Genomic DNA, 20,214 nt, shown 5'->3' with positions numbered 1-20,214 from the left:
TATTATCGAAGAATGACAGGAAAGTATGTCATCAATTACTTTTTATAGCCATGTCTAAGATGTTTTACCTTTACTTTTAATTAGATATTTAACTATCAATATTAATTCACTAAAAAATTAATAAATATAGTTTGTTCTTTATATAATATACCTTAACCAGTACATTGAATAGTACTTACCTGTATGTCCACAACACATATGAATAATTCCTTAAATGATATACAGTCATTAGAAACTCAAATGATAAAATGTTGAAATAAGAATACTGTGTTCATTGATTCTTAAGGCACACATTTTTTAACCTTTTAATGCCTCTGAAATTAGAATAAATCTTAGAGTGAAAGGCATCTTACAATTTATTTGTTACCTTTTTTCTTTCTTAATAGTACATAAAATTGATGGCATGTTAGATTCAATGAAATAACATACATGACCAAAAAAATGGCAACCTACTATGTGGAAGATAACCAACCAATGATTAAAACATCTGTAATACTTTCAACAATAAAGATAAATTTTTTAAAAATGCTTTAGGAAGGATAGAAACTGGCAGAAAGGATTGACACAGCATTCCTATAAATGAACAATATAAATAGGAATATGGTCTTTTTAAAAATCACAAAATTTGTTTTCTATAAAGTTACAAGCAAAGATTTTTTTTTTCAGGTGCTCCCTTGCCAATGCCTCTCTTCAAATCAGTAAATTCTTAACTTCCTTTTGGCTATTTTAGTACTCTCCATAGCCTAGCTTTATTGAGTCACTGCCTCATTTCAATAGTCTATGTGACTTCTTGATTTGACATCTATTTAAGGTCAAATGACTGTCCTCTTTACTGTCTCCCCTAGCTCAGAAATCTGCAAACAGATGAGACCTCATTTTCATTATTATTAATTCCCCCTTCAGATTACCCGTGGAGCCCCATGGTTTTCAGGAATTTTGCTTGTCTTTACTTACAGGACAATGCTCAAAACCACAGCCCCAATCACTGTAGTTAGTACCTTGGCTAGCTAGATACCCTCCTCTACCTGCAGTAACACCATACCCATCTGTAAACTCCGAAAGTACAGATCAACTTAGAACTTTAGTCTCAGGGTTCCCTTACAATAATAGTCTACATAAGTAAGTCCAGCCTAAAAGTAATTAGTGTAATGTTTAAATGTGTTCTCATAGTCACATACCTTGTCTTCCAAAAGAATACAAGTAGTAGAGCAGAGTTTTTAAATAGCAATATGCTTTGTTTAAATAAAAATTCTAATATATAAAACTAGAGGCCCAGTGCACGAAATTCGTGCACAGATGGGGGCTTCCTCAGCCCGGCCTGCAACCTCTCCAATCTGGGACCCCTCGAGGGATGTCCAATTGCCAATTTAAGCCTGATCCCTGAGACATCCCTTTTGCAATCCAGGACGACTGGCTCCTAACCACTCACCTGCTTGCCTGCCTGATCACCCCAAACCCTCTGCCTGCTGGTTCTGATTGGTTGGTTTCTATGCCAGTCAGCGTCAAAAGCTCCGTCTCCTAGGCAGCCATTGGCTCCTTACATTCACCCAGATTTGGTTCTGATTGGTCGGTTTCTATGCCAGTCAGCATCTCCGGGCCTATCTTCGGACCTGATCATAGAGGCAGGGCTGATCAGCAGCCGCCCCAGGCTGCTGGTGAGCGGGCTGAACTGCTGACCTCTGGGAGAGAGAAAGAGGCTTGGCTGCTGGCGAGGCCTGGAGAGAGAAGCAGGGTCTGATCACCCTACTTCTCTCTCCGGGCCTCGCCAGCAGCCGCTGCCACTGCTGATTAGCCCCACCTCTCTCTCTCTCTCTGAGAGGTTAGCATTTCAGCCCGATAGCCTGCTGCATGTTCAGCCTGGCATTCGGTCAAGCCTTCAGTTGTTTTGGATGTTATGACCCTGGCTCTTTATATATATAGATAGATGAACTTAGACTGCTGTGGTTTTAGTATGTTGATATTGAAAGGAGAGAGAGGGTAAATTGAGTGAAGAAGTGTTCATTTGGCTTCTTCCTCATCTCCAGGGGCCTCTCAGTGGAACACTATTCCAATAGTATACCAAACAAATATCTGTGTTAATTGGAGTCATTATTTTTTTCTGAGAGAAAATAAAAATGATTTTTTCCTGTTTAATTGAGATATAATTGACATAAACTTCTTATTTAAGATATATAACATATGTGTATATTATGAAATGATTAAAAGTTTAGTTAATACATATCATCTTACACATTTACACTTTTTTTTCTCATGATGAAAACCTTTAAGATCTTCTCTCTTACCAATTTCCAAATATACAACACAGTGTTGTTGGCTATAGTCTCCATGGTGCACATTACATCCCCAAAACTAACTTACCTTATAATTGAAAGTATGTACCTTTAGACCACCTTCACCCATTTATGGACATCTCCATGGACCGCTCCATTTCTAATAGTATAGCAAACAAATATCTGTGTTAATTGGAGTCATATTTTAATTGTAATTAATTTCTAACTGTATTTGTGTATTTAAGGTAAATAAAAATAATGCCAAATTATGGAATAATGTGGGTCATGCTCTGGAAAATGAAAAGAACTTTGAGAGAGCTTTGAAATACTTTCTACAGGCTACCCATGTTCAGCCAGGTAAGCATTACTAATAAAGCTATTTGAATAGTTTATTTTCTTTTTAAAAGCTCAGTTATGTTTGAGGAAAATAGAGTTGAGTTTATTTTCAAGCTTTATTTCCAGTGATTTGAATACTACCAGTGTTCAATACCTGCTTATTTTGAATTTGATTAATTGTTAGAAATATGTAAGATATTTAAGGAATTTTTATTATTAAATTTATTAGGATGACATTGGTTAATAAAATTATATAGATTTCAAGTGTATATTTCTATATCATCTGTATGTTGCATTGTGTATTTACTACCCAAAGCCAAATCTCCTTCAGTCACGGAATACTTGACACCTTTTAGCCTTTATCACCTCCCCTCCCTTCCCTCTGGCAACCACTATACTGTTGTCTATGTTTATGAGTGTTTGTTTGTTTGTTTGTCATGTTCATGTGTTTCTTTCAGTTTTGTTTTTCTTTTACACATTGGACAGTAACACAACCCTAGAAAAAGATGGTTTGTTGCTCTCAGTTTTATATCTCACATATGAGTGAATTCATATGGCTCTCAGCTTTTTCTGTCTGACTTATTTTGCTTAGCATGATACACTCAAGATTCATTGATGTTGTAGCAAATGGCAAATGATTGAGTAGTATTCCACTACGTATATGTACCACATCTTTATCCAATCATTTACTGAAGGACACTTCGATTATTTCCATGTCTTGGCCATCATGAATAATGTTGCAATGAACATTGAGGTGTATATAATTTTACAAATAAATGTTTTCAAATTTTTCAGGCAGATACCCAAAAGAGCGGTTGTTGGGTCATACAGTAGTTATAGTATTAATTTCTTGAGGAACTTCCATCCTGTTTTCATAGTGTCTGTACCAGTTTACATTCCTAGTGAATGAGGGTTCCTTTTTCTCCACAACCTCTCCAACGTAGGTATAGAAGGAAAGTACTACATAATAAAGGCCATATATGACAAACCCTCAGCTAATATCATACTCAGTAGAGAGAAACAAAAGCTTTTCCTGTAAGCTTAGGAACAAGACAAGGAAATTCATTCTTATCACTGTTATTCAGCATGGTATTGTAAGTCCAAGCAGAGCAAACAGGCAAGAGAAAGAAAAGGCATCCAAATTGGGAATGAAGAAATAAAATTGTTGCTTTTTGCAGACAACATGATTCTTTATATAGAAAACCCTAAAGACTCTACTAAAAAACTATTAGAAACAATAAACCAATATAGTAAAGCTGCAGGATACAAAATCAATGCACAAAAATCCATTGCATTCCTGTATATTACCTATGAAATTTCAGAAAAGGAAAAAAATACAATTCCTTTTGCAATTCCAACAAAAAGAATTAAATACCTCAGAACAAACTTAACAAAGGGTGTGGAAGACCTATATACAGATAACTGGAAGACATTATTTAAAAACATTGAAGAAGACACCAAAAAATGGAATTTTTTAAAAACACAGTGGAGTTGTTGGTAGAGTGGTAGATGCAAAAGCCTTATAGGAGTGAGTTTAGGTGGGGAAATAATTGGAAACTGTTGGTAATGAAAACTCTGAAACAGTGGTGCTGGGCATGGGATAAAAAGACTGTGGTAGGATTTTTTTGTTGTTTGTTTTGTTTTTCATTTTAAGGTGGGAGAGGCAAAGCATGTGTGCAGCTAAATCTATTGAAGCTGGGAAAAGTAATAATTCAAGGTGAGGGAACGAATTACGGGGTCAATGTTCTTGAGTAGATGAGAAGAGATAAATAGGATCTGGTGCACAGATTGGGGACTTGATTCAGTTGTGGAACCAGTAGTTAAACTTTGTTAACAGGGAAGACAGAGTATATGGACATGGATATGGGCAGGTGAATAGATGACATGCAGGAAGTTTCTGGAAGGTGCCCTTTGTTTGCTGCTATTTTTTCAATGAAATAAAACCATCAGTAGAGAGTGAGGAAGGAGGGGGAAGTGTTGGAGATCTAAGAATAGGAAAAGGTGTGAAGCAGTTTTCTAGGTAGTGCTTTACAAACTTTAATGGGCCTAAGAATCACTTGGAAACATTGTTGTGTATGGTGCTTGTTCTGATAAATGAAGGTTTAGAATAGAACCTAAAGTTCTACATTTCTATTAAGTTCACAGGTAATGCTTAGCCTGTGGATCACACTTTGAGAAACAAAGGTCTAAGAAAGTGTATAGACTAGGAAAATGTGGTATAATTGCCAAGCAGCTCTAGTACCCTACTTGGGTTAGGAATACTGAAATTAAAACTAAACCAGTTGATGTGGTTGTATGTTTGTCTCCTACTACTTTGTTGCTGCAGTGGTACAGGCATGGAGAATTTGGTTAGCTAGGATTAGGATTTTGTCCTATGTATTTTTAAACAAGAAATGCATTAAGAAGATGATTATATTAATAGAACACAGAATCTATGACAGTTAAGAAAGGATGTGAGGGAGGGTGAAATAATGGAGGGAAGGTGATAGGTTTATAGACCTGGAAAGTTTTGGTGTCTGGGTAGAATCTAGCTAGAGTATAAATATTTTTCAGTAGGAATGCTGTTCAAGTGTGCAGAACTGTTTTTCAGGATATGTATCAAACTTGACCCACACACACAAAATACCATAATTACTTTCCATTCAGAATGATGACCAAAAAGTACCCCCACACACACATTTCTAAATGTTCTTAGAGGCATAGGGAGTGTCAGGAGGTGAAAATCATTGGGAGAAAAGATATCAAGGCCACGTAGTAGAAGATTTTGTCTACATAAATTTTGAAATCACTAAGAATTTTTACAACCGTGATAATGGAGAGAATGACAAGGAGCCAGGATCCCTGACCCAAAGATTGGTGACTGCAACAAGGAGGGATAGTAGACAGTACAATTTAGTGACCTGAAATTTAGAGATGATTGATTTTTAAGAAGGAGTAGGAACGATCTGGGGTGGTCAGGCTCAAAGAGGACACCTACCCTGCCTCCTTGCCCAGAGCTGCACAGGCCCCGCTTGGAAGAGCCACAGTGTCAAGTCCCCAGGCAAAGCCAAGTGTCAGAGGACGGTGAAGAGACATTTGTAAGAATATAACTAAGGTCTAGCTACCCAATTGTATCTCCCCTGGTTCTCTATATAGTTTTGTTCTTCTCGAAACATAGGGTACGTATCTCGGGTTTCCTCACCTCGGCTTCTTTGAATCTAAATTCTTCTCTTCTCCCCTCTTTCCCATCTACCTTGTACCACATCCTGCCCATCTTTTACAACCCTTCTTACTTGGCTTCTTTTATAAAAAAAACAAAACAAAAAAAAAAACACCCTGTATTTTGTTAGAAGCAAATATTGCTTGTCTTTAAAACTTTTTATAACTTCTGTCTTTCCTGTGATGTTTGTAATTTTCTATTTAGTACTATATCATATTTATTTCTGTTTACTTATGAAAAATATTTATCTATTTAAACTGAGGAACTCCCCTGGGGCAGCATGAACATCTTACTCATCTTCATACCCTCTGCATCATCTAGCATGGTCTTATCCACAGTCAATGGCCACTAATTGTAGTAGTTTCAATTTATTACTTAATAAAGTCTCTTAGAGTTTTTTGAGTAGCAGAGTTATCTTTGATGTCAGATGCACAGGGGACTTTGAGACTTAGAAGATGTTATGTAAGCCCCTTCAGCTTTACCTTTCTCATTTCTAAATTGGGACAGTCATTCTTTTTCATTGCATTGTTGTAAAGACTAAATTAAATGGTGTAACTGGGTGTTTATGAGCATGTTTAATTCTATTTAGCAAGTAGAGTGCATATTATAGGATGTTGCCAGGTAGAGGAGCTGTTTTAAAATAACTTTTCCTTTCATTGTCAATTATTACTTTTTGCTGATTTTGAGGTTCTTGCTGAACCTCTCTCCTTTAGTATGACTTCCCTACCATACTCTCAAAATTGCTGTTTCTAATAAGCCATGGACTAAGAAAACAGGTAAACCAGTGTATTACAATTTATTATGAAAAAGTACACATACTTAGAAACATTGAAGTTGTCATTCAGGGGCTTCTCAGACTAGTCTTTGTTTTCTAGCTATGCTCTTCTTAGATAGATTTGACAAATGAAATGACTCATAGGGAGGAGAGTCAGAAGTCCTTTTTCGTCCCTGTTAGATATACTGATATAGATTTATAATTCTGGAGATAAGGGGAATGGTCAAGGCTAGATATAAACCTTTGGAGTAACAAATATAAAGGTGCTATTTAAACCCTAGAACAGTATAGCATTGCACAGAGTAGGAATCTGTAATATTGTAAAGTTAACTTTAAAAAAAATTAGTCTAAAAGCTTTTCTTGCTTAGCCAGAATGAGAATATAAACTATAGAATAGACTTGGACCATGAGATATGCATATCATGTTAAATGAACAACTGTTGGCATTTTTTGTTTTGTTATGTTTTGTTTTGCTGGTTACAGTTGTTTAAAAAGATAAAAGTTTCCCTGGCCGGTTTGGCTCAGTGGATAGATCGTCAGCCTGTGGACTCAAGGGTCCCAGGTTCGATTCCGGTCAAGGGCATGTACCTTGGTTGCGGGCACATCCTCAGTAGGGGGTGTGCAGGAGGCAGCTGATTGATGTTTCTCTCTCATCGATGTTTCTAACTCTCTCTACCTCTCCCTTCCTCTCTGTGAAAAATCAATAAAATATATTTTAAAAATAAATAAATAAAAAATAAAAATAGAAAGATAAAAGTTTTACAAAGATAAAAGTTTTGCAGTTGGAATTACAGTTTCCATAAACACCTTTACACGACAAGGATAGATATTTCTCGTGAACCACCAGAATTCTTCAAGGTTTGTTTTTGCCATAAAATAATTTTGTTTTTAACTAAGTCCAAATCTTTGAAATTGTTTATATCAGAAAAGAATCAAGGACTTGGATGCCATCAAGATGGAAATAAATGACTTTTAAAGAGTTTTTAGGAGTTTCCATATGTTTATAATTTACCTTTATAAATGCATTGACAGACAGGTTTTGAATAGGAAATACTGGGAAGCATCACAGATGCCTCACCCTCAGTGTGGGAATACTCAACTTCATTGTTGTGGCTGAGGAATCATTAGGCACTGAGCTGCCTGACACTTGCCATTCCTCCTTGACATTGAATTGAAGACAGACAGCTGCTGTTGGCCTGGATAGTGCACTCATAATAGCAAGATTGTTCTTTGAAATTCTATAGCTTTTTAGTCATTTAAATATCGGAGAATTTTACATCTTGCTTGCTTTTCTTACCTCTTCACACAAAATTTTTTTTAAATGTGTCTTACCAGTAATGCTATTTCCTCCGTTGCAGTCCTAAAACTTTGTAACTTATATCTGTCATCTTATTAGCTGTATTGGGTAATCCTTTTGATGCTAAAGGCTATCTAATTGCTATCATTTGTTCTTTGAGGAAGTGGGGCTGCTTACTCTAGTGTCTGAAATCTTCATTGGTGACAATATCTCCTCTCCATAATTCTGAGATCTGATTCCAGTGGGTAGTCATTTTCCTAGTTTTTCATCCAAATAGATAACCTTTTTTTAAGATTGGTTAGAACTAATTTCAGTAACATTTTAAATACTTAGCTGACATAATTATACTTTTATTTATCTAAACTAATTTTTTCAGGTTTTACATATTCTTAGTTTTGCCTGACTACATTTCTGATCTCTATAGTAAATGGCATAAGTTTATCTAATGTTTTAAAAAATTGAGCTATATAGAAGCAAAGACTACCTATTGTGTGCACTTGGTAATGCAGTGAATTTCAACCTTGTCTCTACATCAAAATTGCCTTTTAACGTTTTAAAAACATTTTTGAAGATTCTACTCCTGAAGATTCTATTTGGATAGAGCTGTGTGGGACTAAGATAAAAATTTTAAAAGCAGGATTGGGAATGGTTGGCCTAAGCATTTTTTTTTACCCCCACCTCCTGAGATCCCATAAGATTCAGCAATACATCTAAAAACTGAAATCAACCTCCTTCCCAATCTTATCCCCTAGTTCTCTAATCAAACCTGTACTGCATCTGACCATTTTGGTGCAGTGCACACAATTGCCAGCCTGAAACATAATGTAATAAGATCTTAGGACTGTTACTCTCCTCCTAGGGGAATGCCTAAGATATATATGCTTGGCCCCTATGTGTCCTGGGAGTTGCAGGCAGAGACCTATTCCACAATTGCAAAATCATCGGTGTCACAGGCAAGTAGTAATCACAATTTGAAACCTTGTCGTGTCTGTTAGAGATTCATGTTGGCTAAAATTTGTCTGATTTAAGATCTCCTCCCTTCTTTCTGTCTTTATTCCAGACCTTTGAAATATTTACTGGGAAATGTATCTTAAACTATCATATCTTCTATTATATTTGCATGTTTTTCTACTCCTGAATAAATTTACTGAGGATTTAATTTTCCGCATCAGAAAATTAGACAAAATTTTCTGACATTCTGATATTTAAAACTTTCAAAAAGTTTTAAATAAATTATGTAGGAATTTATCATCATTTAAGAGAAATGGGCTGCTGCATATTAAGTAGTATTATATAATACTTGCATTCCAACCACATTTCACAAACATTTTAGAAAATAAAGTAACAAAGTGTTTTCATATCTCTTTGCCCCTGTCCCACCATGGCATATTTGTTAGTTATAACACTGAAAATAATTCTAGGAATTATGATGATCCTTTTTACTTGTATATCCTTTGTACTTTTAGAGTTAGTTGAGCCACACTTTTTGAGTAAATGCCAAAGCTCTGAGCTTAGGAAATAGAAGCAAGCCTTAGTATGGTATATTAAAACACAGTGAACAAATGAGATGTACATTTCTTCATTGCCTCTTTTTCTTCTCATGTCTTAATCCATCAAGGGTTCATTCAGATAGTTTTTCATGTTATATGTGTATTTTCTTTCTTTACAGTACTTTATTTAGTAGTTTGCTAGTATAGCATTGATCATAAATTATAAAAGTTGTATTATAAGAACTTTGAGGAGGAATGCCTGCTTTTGCATTTTTTGCTATTGTTTTTGTTGCAAGAAACATGTCCTCTTAGTAGTTTACATTGAATTCTATTTCACATATTTGTCAACAAATAATTTCTTTAAAATTTTAGATGATATTGGTGCCCACATGAATGTAGGAAGAACTTATAAAAATTTAAATAGAACCAAAGAAGCTGAAGAATCTTACATGACGGCCAAGTCACTGATGCCTCAAGTAAGTTATCATTTATTCCTGTTGTGTCATGTCTTTTAAATATCCATGCCTCAAGTACGTTATCATCATTTATTCCTGTTGTGTCATGTCTATTAAATATCCATATTGAATAAAATTATCTAGATGGAAAATCCTTATCTTTCCTTCAATTTATTGATATAAAAGTAAGGTGTCCAATGAACCATCTGTTTAGAATACGTAAGTATAATAAAGGAATACACTTACTTTTCTAGCTCAATTAAAAAAAAATTTTGTATAGTCTATAAAAACTAAATTCATAGTTAATGAATTTTTGATATTTTTATTACAAGTTATCAATGGGTTAAATTACTTTGGATGAAGAGAATTGTATGTATGTACACTAAGCACTAAATTTAGCATTAGTCCTACCAAAAAAATAAATGAATAAAACAAAATGGATATATCTCTTGCTATATTGTGTCCATCAGTTGTTATAATGATACAAGATTCTCTCGATATTTTGGAAAATCTGATCTTGCCCTTGACCTAACTGTGCATCATCAGAAATGTTGGTTTACAATGGCTACAGTTTTCTTGATTGTAGTATGTATTAATACTATATTAATAATAGTAGTAATATTAAAATGAATGGTTAGTTTGATAAATGTTTTAAAAACAAATTGGACCACATGATACCTTAAAAATTAATTTCTAAGATTCTAAAGTTAAATTGTGTTCAGTGTGGATTTTTATCAGATATAATTTATTCTGTTCATTGAAAATTTGGGTCCATATATTATTTATGATAATGTTTATTTAACCTGAATAATCAATTAATAAGATGATTTTATTTCCTAACTCCACCAGACAAGTGAGGTTTTAGTATAACTATGAAATACAATTAACTACCTTATTGTCACAACCAGTAAATAAATATTTTGCTGACAACATGAAAGTTGACATGGTTTCACTAGACAGAGAAAAGAGTCCTGGTTCTATTTCTGGTCTGACATAAACATACTCATACCTTAACCTGTAAAAGTTCTGATTTATATGACTTCATTCTATTAAGTTGGCATGAATGAAAAAAAATGTATTCTTTAGTGCAAGAAAATATTATTTTATATGCTCTGACTATATATATGTAATAGCATTATCTTTTTACATTTTGTGTATATTTTAAATAAGCTACTAGGCCTACTTACTTTTGACTTTTATTTGGTAATGAAATATCAACTTATGGAAATGCCTTTTCTTTTGAACAGATTATTCCTGGTAAAAAATATGCAGCCAGAATTGCCCCTAACCACCTCAACGTTTATATTAATCTGGCCAATCTTATCCGAGCAGATGAGTCCCGGCTAGAAGAAGCTGATCAGCTGTATCGACAAGCGATAAGCATGAGGCCCGACTTCAAACAGGCTTACATTAGCAGGTATTATAGGGCATGTTAAGCTATTGTTATAGAAGATTGAAGCTGCATCTATCTGCATGTCACATTTTTACTATTTTGACTAAATTAGCTTTTTCCCCCTCCACAATCTTAGTTGCAACTAACATAGAAACATAGCCCATTTTGGACTAGCAATCAAAATTAAATTGATTAGATTTGAAATTGACAGGGGAGTCCATAACTTATAATAGCAAACTTTAGGTTTTATATGAAAGAAGCTCCTTAGTTTCATTTGCTTCTTATCACCAAATTTATTTTATGTAAAACACCTAAAACTTACATTTTATAATTAGTACTTTTAATATCTAACTCTCAGGAGCTTTCTTAAATAAATGCTGAGAGTTGACTGGTTATTAATGCCTTTACCATAAAGAAACTTTTTAGTTGTCATTAAAAATAAGTTTTTGGTATCATATGTTAGAACTTGATATATTTTCCCATATAAGTGTCATTGTTTGTATTATACTTGAGGAAAGTAGTGTGCTAAACTTTGTTTTTTAGCCTGGCCCAAATACCTAATCATAATTTATGACATTGTTTCTATGGGGAAAATGCATTCAGAATTTAGTAAGTTTTTTATCTCAAGATTATTTGGGAGCCATCTTTGTTCAGCCTTATCCAGTGCTTTTTGAAATTCTCTAGGTTTAGTGGGGTTGCATCTGTAAATAAACCTTTCTTGTGTTAATACATAAAGAATTATTTAACAGTCTCTATATAAAAAGATAACATTTTAGACAAACACTCATCTAAAATTTCCCTAATCAAGAATATTAATAGGAAAAAAACGTTGTAAAAAAAAAAAGCAAGAATGACAACAAAAAAAATAATCTTATTCCAAGCATTTCAGTAACTTTTTACTTACTATACTATATGTACTTACTATACTATAAGTAGTTGGTTTGTATGAAATGATTAAAAGGCCAAAGATAAAAAGGTTTCTTTTTTTCCCTTTTTTTGTCTATGAAATTGCTGTTTATTTATTTATTTTTTGCCTGTTTGATGTATGTGTGAAACAATGTTGTCCAACAATAAATAGGAATATTATTTTGCTGAGTTGTTCTAACAACAGCAACAAAAAAGAATACTAATAGTCATTCATTTGATTTCATTCGTATGCTGATACTTTAGGAAAGAATATTATAATAAAAGTCCTCTTACATCATTACTTAAATTGATTTGCATATATGTACTTAATCAAAATGATGTTTTAAACTCTCTAACAGGAAATAGAACCATATTAGAAAGATATATAAAATAGTTTTCAAATTGTGGTCCTCAGTTCCAGCAATGTTTCTCAAAGGTATCTGCAGGTGGCACCAGCACCCCTTCCAGATCAGCTTTTTTAATTCTTCCTCCACCCCCCAATGAATGGTCATTTTATAAGAATACACTGGCCCAGGCCTGTGTGGCTCACTTGGTTGGTGTGTCATCCCCTACACCAAAAGGTGGCATGTTCGATGCCCTGGTCGGGCCCATGCCGGAGACAGCCGATCCATGTTTCTCTTTCACATCCATGTTTCTCTCCCCCACTCCCTCCCTCCCCTTTCCTCTCTAAAAAAAAAAATCAATAAAATAAAAATATTTAAAGAATGCGTAGAAGATAAGAAGGGTTAAAATTTTTCTAATGTTCTACTTTTTGTATAGTAAAAACATATTAAAATGCCCCATCACTTCTAACATATATTAAAATGCCCCATCACTACGTTTTTCTTTTCTTTCTTAAAATTCTATCACCTCGTTTTCTGACAAATTATCTCCCACTCTGATAGCTATTATTTTTCTGAAGTAGTCTAGTCTGCTTCCTTTCAAGTTATATTCAAAGTATATATTTTTCTGTGAATACCTCCCCACATCTTACTCTCTAAAGTCAGGCATGCTTGTTTTTAAATAATATTTGAAAACATATCCAGTCATATTTGCCAAACCTATGACTTCATGTTTGAGGACAGTTTCTGGTAGGTTTTTTTTTTACTGTTATTATTATTACTATTAAACTTATTGGGGTAATATTGGTTAATATTATGTAATTTTCAGGTATACAAGATTATAATTTGACATCTGTATACTCTGTTGTGTGGTCCCCACCCAAAGTCTAGTTTCCTTCCATCCCTATATATTTAACTCCCTTTACCCACTTCACCGTTCCCACAACTAACCTCTTCTCCCTCTAGCAACCACCATTCTGTTGTCTGTATCTGAGTTTTTTTCTCTTTTGTTATTTGTTTATTGCTTTTTGTTTTAATTCTATGTATGAGTGAAATCATACATCTGACTTACTTTATTTAGCATAATACTCTCAAGATTCATCTGTGTTATCACAGATGCAATATTGTTACTTTTTATGGGTGAGGAATATATATACATAGATTGTTTCCATGTCTTAGCTATTGTAAATAGAAATGTAGATATCTTTATGATAAGTTTTTTCATATTTTTCAGGTAAATATCCAGAAGAACAATTCCTGGATTATATAGTAGTTCTAGTCTTAATTTTTTGAGAAACTTCCATACTGTTTTCCATATGGCTGCATTAATTTACATTCCCACAAACAGTGTATAAGGTTTCCCTTATCTTCACATCTCTCTAACACTTGTTATTTCTTGTCTTTTTATAATAGCCACTAGAGGCCTGGTGCATGAAATTCATGCACGGGGGGGGGGGGGGTGTCCCTCAGCCCAGCCTGCACCCTCTCCAATCTAGGACCCCTCAAGGGATGTCCGACTGCCCGTTTAGGCCCGAGGATCGGGCCTAAACGGGCAGTCGGACATCCCTCTCACAATCCAGGACTGCTGTCTCCCAACTGCTCGCCTGCCTATCTTCCTGATTGCCCCTAAACGCTTCTGCCTGCCAGCATGGTCACCCCCTAACCACTCCCCTGCCAGCCTGATTGATGCCTAACTGCTCCCCTGTCAGCCTGTTTGCCCCTAACTGCCCTCCCCTGCAGGCCTGGGTCCCCCCCAACTGCCCTTCCCTGCAGTCCCGGTTGCCCCCAACTTCCCTCCTCTGCTGGCCTGGTCACCCCTAACTGCCCTCCCCTGCAGGCTTGATTGCCCACAACTGCCCTCCTTTGCAGGCCTGGTCCCTCCCAACTGCCCTTCCCTGCTGGCCTTCTTGTGGTGGCCATCTTGTGTCCACATGGGGGCAGCCATCTTATGTGTTGGAGTGATGGTCAATTTGCACATTATTCTTTTATTAGATAGGATAGAGGCCTGGAGCACGGGTGGGGACCAGCTGGTTTGCCCTGAAGGGTGTCCAGGATCAGGGTGGGGGTTCCCTTGGGGCATGGGGCAGCCTGGGCAAGGGGCCTGTGGTGGTTTTCAGGCCGGCCACACACCCCCGGCAATCCAAATGGAGGCCCTGGTATCTGGGATTTATTTATCTTCTATAATTTAAACTTTGTAGCCTGGAGTGGAGGCCTGGGCCAGCCAGGGCAGGCAGAAAGCTTGGCTTCCTCCATCTCCGGGGGCAACTCAAGCCTCCTGCTCTCTCCAGCTCTGTGGCTGCCATCATTTTTGTTGGGATTTATTTATCTTCTATCAGTGAAACTTTGTAGCATTGAGTGGAGGCCTGGGCTGGCAAGGGTAGGCGGAAAGCTTGGCTTCCTCCATTGCTGGGGAAACCCAAGCCTCCCTCCTGCTATCCGTGGCTGCAGCCATCTTGGTTGGGTTTATTTGCATGCTCGCTCCTGATTGGCTGGTGGGATGTAGTGGAGGTACGGTCAATTTGCATATTATTCTTTTATTAGATAGGATTCTAACAGGTGTTGAGGTGGTAATCTCAATGGGTTTTGATTTGCCTTTCCCTAATAACTAGTGATGTTGAATAGCTTTTCATACATCTGTTGGCTGTATGTGTAGCTAGTTCATTTATTAATAGGATGGTTTTCTGTTAAGTTGTGTGAGTTCTTTATATATATTGGATATTAGCCCCTTTTGGAGATACTGTTTGCAAAAAATTTCTCCCATTCAGTTGATTGCCTTTTTGTTTTGCTGATTTTTTTTTTTCTTTTTCTATGCAGAAGCTTTTTAGTTTGTTGTAGATCTATTCCTTTATTTTTGCTTTTACTTCCCTTAAGGTTAGGGTCTAGTTCACAAACCTTCTGACACCAAGGTCCATAAGTTTAGCGCCTATATTTTCTTCTATGTATTTTATTGTTTCAGGGCTTATATTCAAGTCTTAATCCATTTTGAGTCAGTTTTTGTTTATGATGTAAGATAGTGATCTAGTTTCATTCTTTTGCATGTGGCTCTCCAATTCTCCCAACACCATTTATTGAAGAGACTTTCCTTTCTCCATTGTATATTCTTGGCTCCTTTGTTGAAAATTAGTTATCCATATATATGTGGTTTATTTTTGGACTGTCAATTCCGTTCCTGCCAGCACTGTGTACTGTTTTTGATTACTGTGGCTTTGTAGTATAGTTTTAAGTCAGAGAGTGTGATACCTCTGGCTTTGTTCATTTTTCTCTGTATTGCTTTGGCCAGGTGATTATTTTGAAAGAAAACTTTAACCCTTTGCACTCGCTTGCTTTTTTCTCGATTCCTTTATTCTAATGCTAACCGTGTCGAGTCACACTGGACATCAGAGTGCAAAAGGTTAAGAACCTCAGTTAAAAGGAAAAAAGAAAGCTGTGAATATATGGAAAAGCTTAAAATTTGTGAAAAATAGTATCTACAAACTGACATGGTAATGTTGTAACTAAAGCTTGTGCTTGATTTTTCCACAGAGGAGAATTGCTTTTAAAAATGAATAAACCTTTCAAAGCAAAAGAAGCGTATCTTAAAGCACTGGAGTTGGACAGAAATAATGCAGATCTTTGGTATAACTTGGCGATTGTTCAAATTGAACTTAAAGAACCAAATGAAGCTCTTAAAAACTTTAATCGTGCTTTAGAACTAAATCCAAAACATAAGCTAGCATTATTCAATTCTGGTATATTAATGCAAGAATCAGGTATGTTTTCTCAAAATATTTCTACATTTAAACACATTGAAATTAGAAATATAATAAAACCTTAATTTAAAATATATTACCTGTTGCAAACATTTTATGAATGGATAGTTTGTATCAAAACTGTATAAATGATTTATAAGCAGAATTTTTAACATACTTAAACTTCTCAAGGAATATACACTTACATATATGACAATTCTAATTGTTCTTCTGATATATGTTAAGACTGAGTTTTTAGGCAGTCTCTTTAGCAATGCCTTATTAATCCTGTCATTTTATGCAGGAAAATATAATCTCATATTATATTTCTCAAATATAGGCAGTCCTCAGGTTACATCGCCATCTCCCATTTATTTATAAAAAAAAAAAAAAAAGTTCCGTCATTTTGACATATGTACATATGTGCTTTATGTTTTTTATTATTTATTCACCACAAATAAAGGTCAGGAATTGTTATCTTTCTTTTAAATTATTTTTACTGTTTCACTTCATTACTGCTGTGTATGTGCTCCATGTGAGTGACGTGTAGGTGCTTATGTAAGTGGGTTCTGACTTACGGCCGAAAATCGCATTACGTCACGCCGTAGGAATGGATCTCCGACATAACCGAACACCTACTATAATCTGAATTTGTAAAATTTTTTACATAATTATTTCTAGGAAGCTAATAGCATTGTATGTTTTAGAAAAAAAATATTCTATCTTCTCTTAATTTATAAAACCAAATACTTTTGGTATTATTTTTTATCCAGTTTTACTGTTTTCTGAGATATTATTGTAATTTCCTATAATTTCTATGATTTAGCAAAAGTTATGAATTATAATAAATCAGGATTTTTTTATATATGGGGATTTTAGTACTAAGAAAGCTGTGTATGGTTTATAATCTTCTATATTTGGAAAATATAGTTACATTTTTAAGTTAATTCTTTTTAAAACTTTTACAAAAAAATGAATGGATCATAAAATCATATTATTTTAGAGCAAGAAGACCTACAAGTTTACTTTTACCAATCTTCTATTTAGTGGATTAGAGAGTGAGGACCAAATAGATATAATAACTACCCCAACTTTATATAGCCTGTAGTAATTAGTCCAAGATAGGAACTTAAGCCTACTGATTTATTTTCAAGTTTTTTTAATTTACTATATTGTCAAATAAAAGAATAGAGGAGGGCTTTAGCCTGGTATTTAAAAAGTTTAAATTTAAAGAAGAGCTAATATTTTTGTGAAGTTAGCTAACTTTAGCAATCATGAAAGGGCCCATTATCCAACACAAGATTGTACCTTAAGGTTTATAGTTGTAGAACTTGAATTCATTTGTATTTATTTACAATAAATAAATTTATTATACATTTACAGTAATTTACTATACATTTACAATTTATTTACAATAAAGTTATCTCAATAAATACTTGTTTACTAAATCCAAATATATGTTTATAAACTTTATACTTAGTGGTATATTTTTACCTTTGAAACGTCCTAAAAATTTTGAAGTAACATACAAAAATCTTAAGACAGAAACATTTTCTTACCCAATAATAGTTAATGTTTACTAAGCATTTTTACATGTATCTCATGTAATTCTAAGAAAATTCGTAAGTTAACCCAGAGAAGTTCAATAACTTGTTCAGTGTATAAAGTTACAATGTTAGCAGAATCAAGATTGAATGCATGTCTCTTGGCAAATCTCATGCCTCTTTCTTTTCATTCTCTATTCTTTCTCTGCTACTCACAGTTAGCTTCTAAACTGTAAGATATTTTCTAGCATTTCAGTTTCAGACACACTCTCTTTCCTATGAAGACTAAGATTTCCCTTTCTGCTTTTGATTTAGGTACAGCAATCAGTTGTTTTGATGCTCTCTTTTTGTAATCTAACTAGATAAAATATGAAAGTGGTTTTTTTTCTCAGGCTTAATTTGTATGCTAACAATATAATGTTTTTCTTTTTTAAAAAAAAATTATTCATAGGTGAGGTTAAGCTCAGACCTGAAGCTAGAAAACGACTTCTAAGTTATATAAATGAAGAGCCACAAGATGCTAATGGTTATTTCAATCTGGGAATGCTTGCCATGGACGACAAAAAGGACTCTGAAGCAGAGATGTGGATGAAGAAAGCCATAAAATTACAAGCTGACTTCAGAAGTGCTTTGTTTAATCTGGCTCTGCTGTATTCTCAGACTGCAAAGGAATTACTGGCTTTGCCAGTTTTAGAAGAGTTACTCAAATACTATCCTGATCATATTAAGGGTCTCATTTTAAAGGGAGACATTCTAATGAATCAAAAGAAAGATATACTTGGAGCAAAAAAATGTTTCGAAAAGATTTTGGAGATGGATCCAAGCAATGTGCAAGGAAAGCACAATCTTTGTGTTGTTTATTTTGAAGAGAAAGACTTATTAAAAGCTGAAAGATGCCTGCTTGAAACATTGGCATTAGCACCACATGAAGAATATATCCAGCGCCATTTGAATATAGTCAGGGATAAAATTTCCGCATCTAGTTTAATAGAACAGCCAATATTCCCAGTTAGTAAGACTTCAGGAAACAAAATTCCAACCGAAAATGCAAGAGAAATAAGAAGTGAACCCCAACCCACACAGGTAATAAAAACAAGTGATAATAAAAGTTCATCTAAAACCAACAAGCAATTAGGAAAAGATACAGACAGTGAGACCCCTCACAAAACAACAAAAGAAATAAAAGAAATTGAGAAGAAAAGAGTTGCTGCTTTAAAAAGATTAGAAGAGATTGAACGTATTTTAAATGGTGAATAGCATTACATTTTATTATGTGACAATGGTTTCAAAGAACTAAAGACTATCAATTGATTGCTTATGGCAACTTTGAAAAATAGCAAAGATTCTTAACAGTCTATCATGAGCTGCCTATATGTAGGATCAAAATAAGATTTTTATTAAACACCTATCTTATACCAGGTTATGTATTCTAAGATATTACATAGTTTTCTGAGTTTTGGTGAAGATAGCCGAAATATAAAATAATAGGTGGCTAATTTGTACCTTTTATTATAGAAGGAAGATTCTTCCAGCAGAATTTAATTGACTACTCTCAATTAAAAATAGTCTTGAGGCCTGAATGATAATTCCTTGGGGGCAAATCCAACATTTGCTATTTCATTCTATGAATTTCCGTTTATTACTGACTTCATTTTTCCTTCACCTGTTGAAATTTGGCTATGAATTGAAAACACTTACTGAACACTTATTTTTTCTTTAGTGACTTTCTGTTTAACCAAGGGACTTTGCCTATAAAAGAATACTGGCTTTATGCGTATTCTTTTATTGATTTTTAGAAGGAATGCTAGATGAAACATTTTAAAGTAAGTCATGACATGTGAGATTAAGAATGTATTTTTATAATTGTGTGCTGTCCTTCACTCTAAAATGCAAATTTCAATCAGGTAAAGTTTTAAATATATGTATGTACATACAATACATTTTTAATGGTGCTCATATATACTGTATTTTTATTTTCTTAACATACTGAGAATTTCACAGCATGAACCACATAATCATGATTATCTTTGACTTATATTCCCCAAACTATTCATATTTCTTAGGGTCATAGTCATATTAAGAAGTCTCAAAAACTATAACTTTATTTAAAACACGGTAAGTTTCTCTTTCATCTTAAGATGTATTATCTCTCTAGTGTTATTTGAAGTTGAATTTTGTTTCCAAAAACAATGTGATGTTTATTTTTAAACACTAAGTTCTTAATATCATGTTATGGTGTATATTTTTATTAAATATTTATTTTGACTACTGAGCTTTCATAAAATTTTAAAGCTGTTTTAATTCTATTAAGTATGGAAAACAAATTGCTATTGCATTTTCCTATGTGTGCATGTATTACAGTTTAACCAAAATTCCATCATTTTGGCCTGCTGTCCAGCCCTAAAAGATAATTAGCTAGTAATTGAATTAATAAATTGATCATTGGTTTTAGCATATTTGAATCTGAAAACTGTTAAAAG

The 20,214-nt window shown here is 34.3% G+C and overlaps 1 protein-coding gene across 2 annotated transcripts in view; it reads left to right on the top strand.

Annotated features, from left to right (window-relative positions):
- TMTC3 (transmembrane O-mannosyltransferase targeting cadherins 3) overlaps window positions 1-19,925 on the top strand; it is a 67,979-nt gene extending 48,054 nt beyond the window's left edge. For both annotated transcript variants that reach the window (XM_054718810.1, XM_054718809.1), the window contains exons 10-14: window positions 2,516-2,627; window positions 9,740-9,843; window positions 11,070-11,239; window positions 15,985-16,211; window positions 18,186-19,925. In XM_054718810.1, the coding sequence (XP_054574785.1) occupies window positions 2,516-2,627; window positions 9,740-9,843; window positions 11,070-11,239; window positions 15,985-16,211; window positions 18,186-18,991 (1,419 nt within the window). In that variant the 3' untranslated portion in view covers window positions 18,992-19,925. The remainder of the gene's footprint in view (window positions 1-2,515; window positions 2,628-9,739; window positions 9,844-11,069; window positions 11,240-15,984; window positions 16,212-18,185) is intronic.
- The last annotated feature ends 289 nt before the right edge of the window (window positions 19,926-20,214 follow it).

The sequence above is a fragment of the Eptesicus fuscus genome, chromosome 7, assembly GCF_027574615.1.
Source record: "Eptesicus fuscus isolate TK198812 chromosome 7, DD_ASM_mEF_20220401, whole genome shotgun sequence".
Taxonomy (NCBI): Eukaryota; Metazoa; Chordata; class Mammalia; order Chiroptera; family Vespertilionidae; genus Eptesicus; species Eptesicus fuscus.
This window is presented reverse-complemented; position numbering and strand designations above follow the sequence as displayed.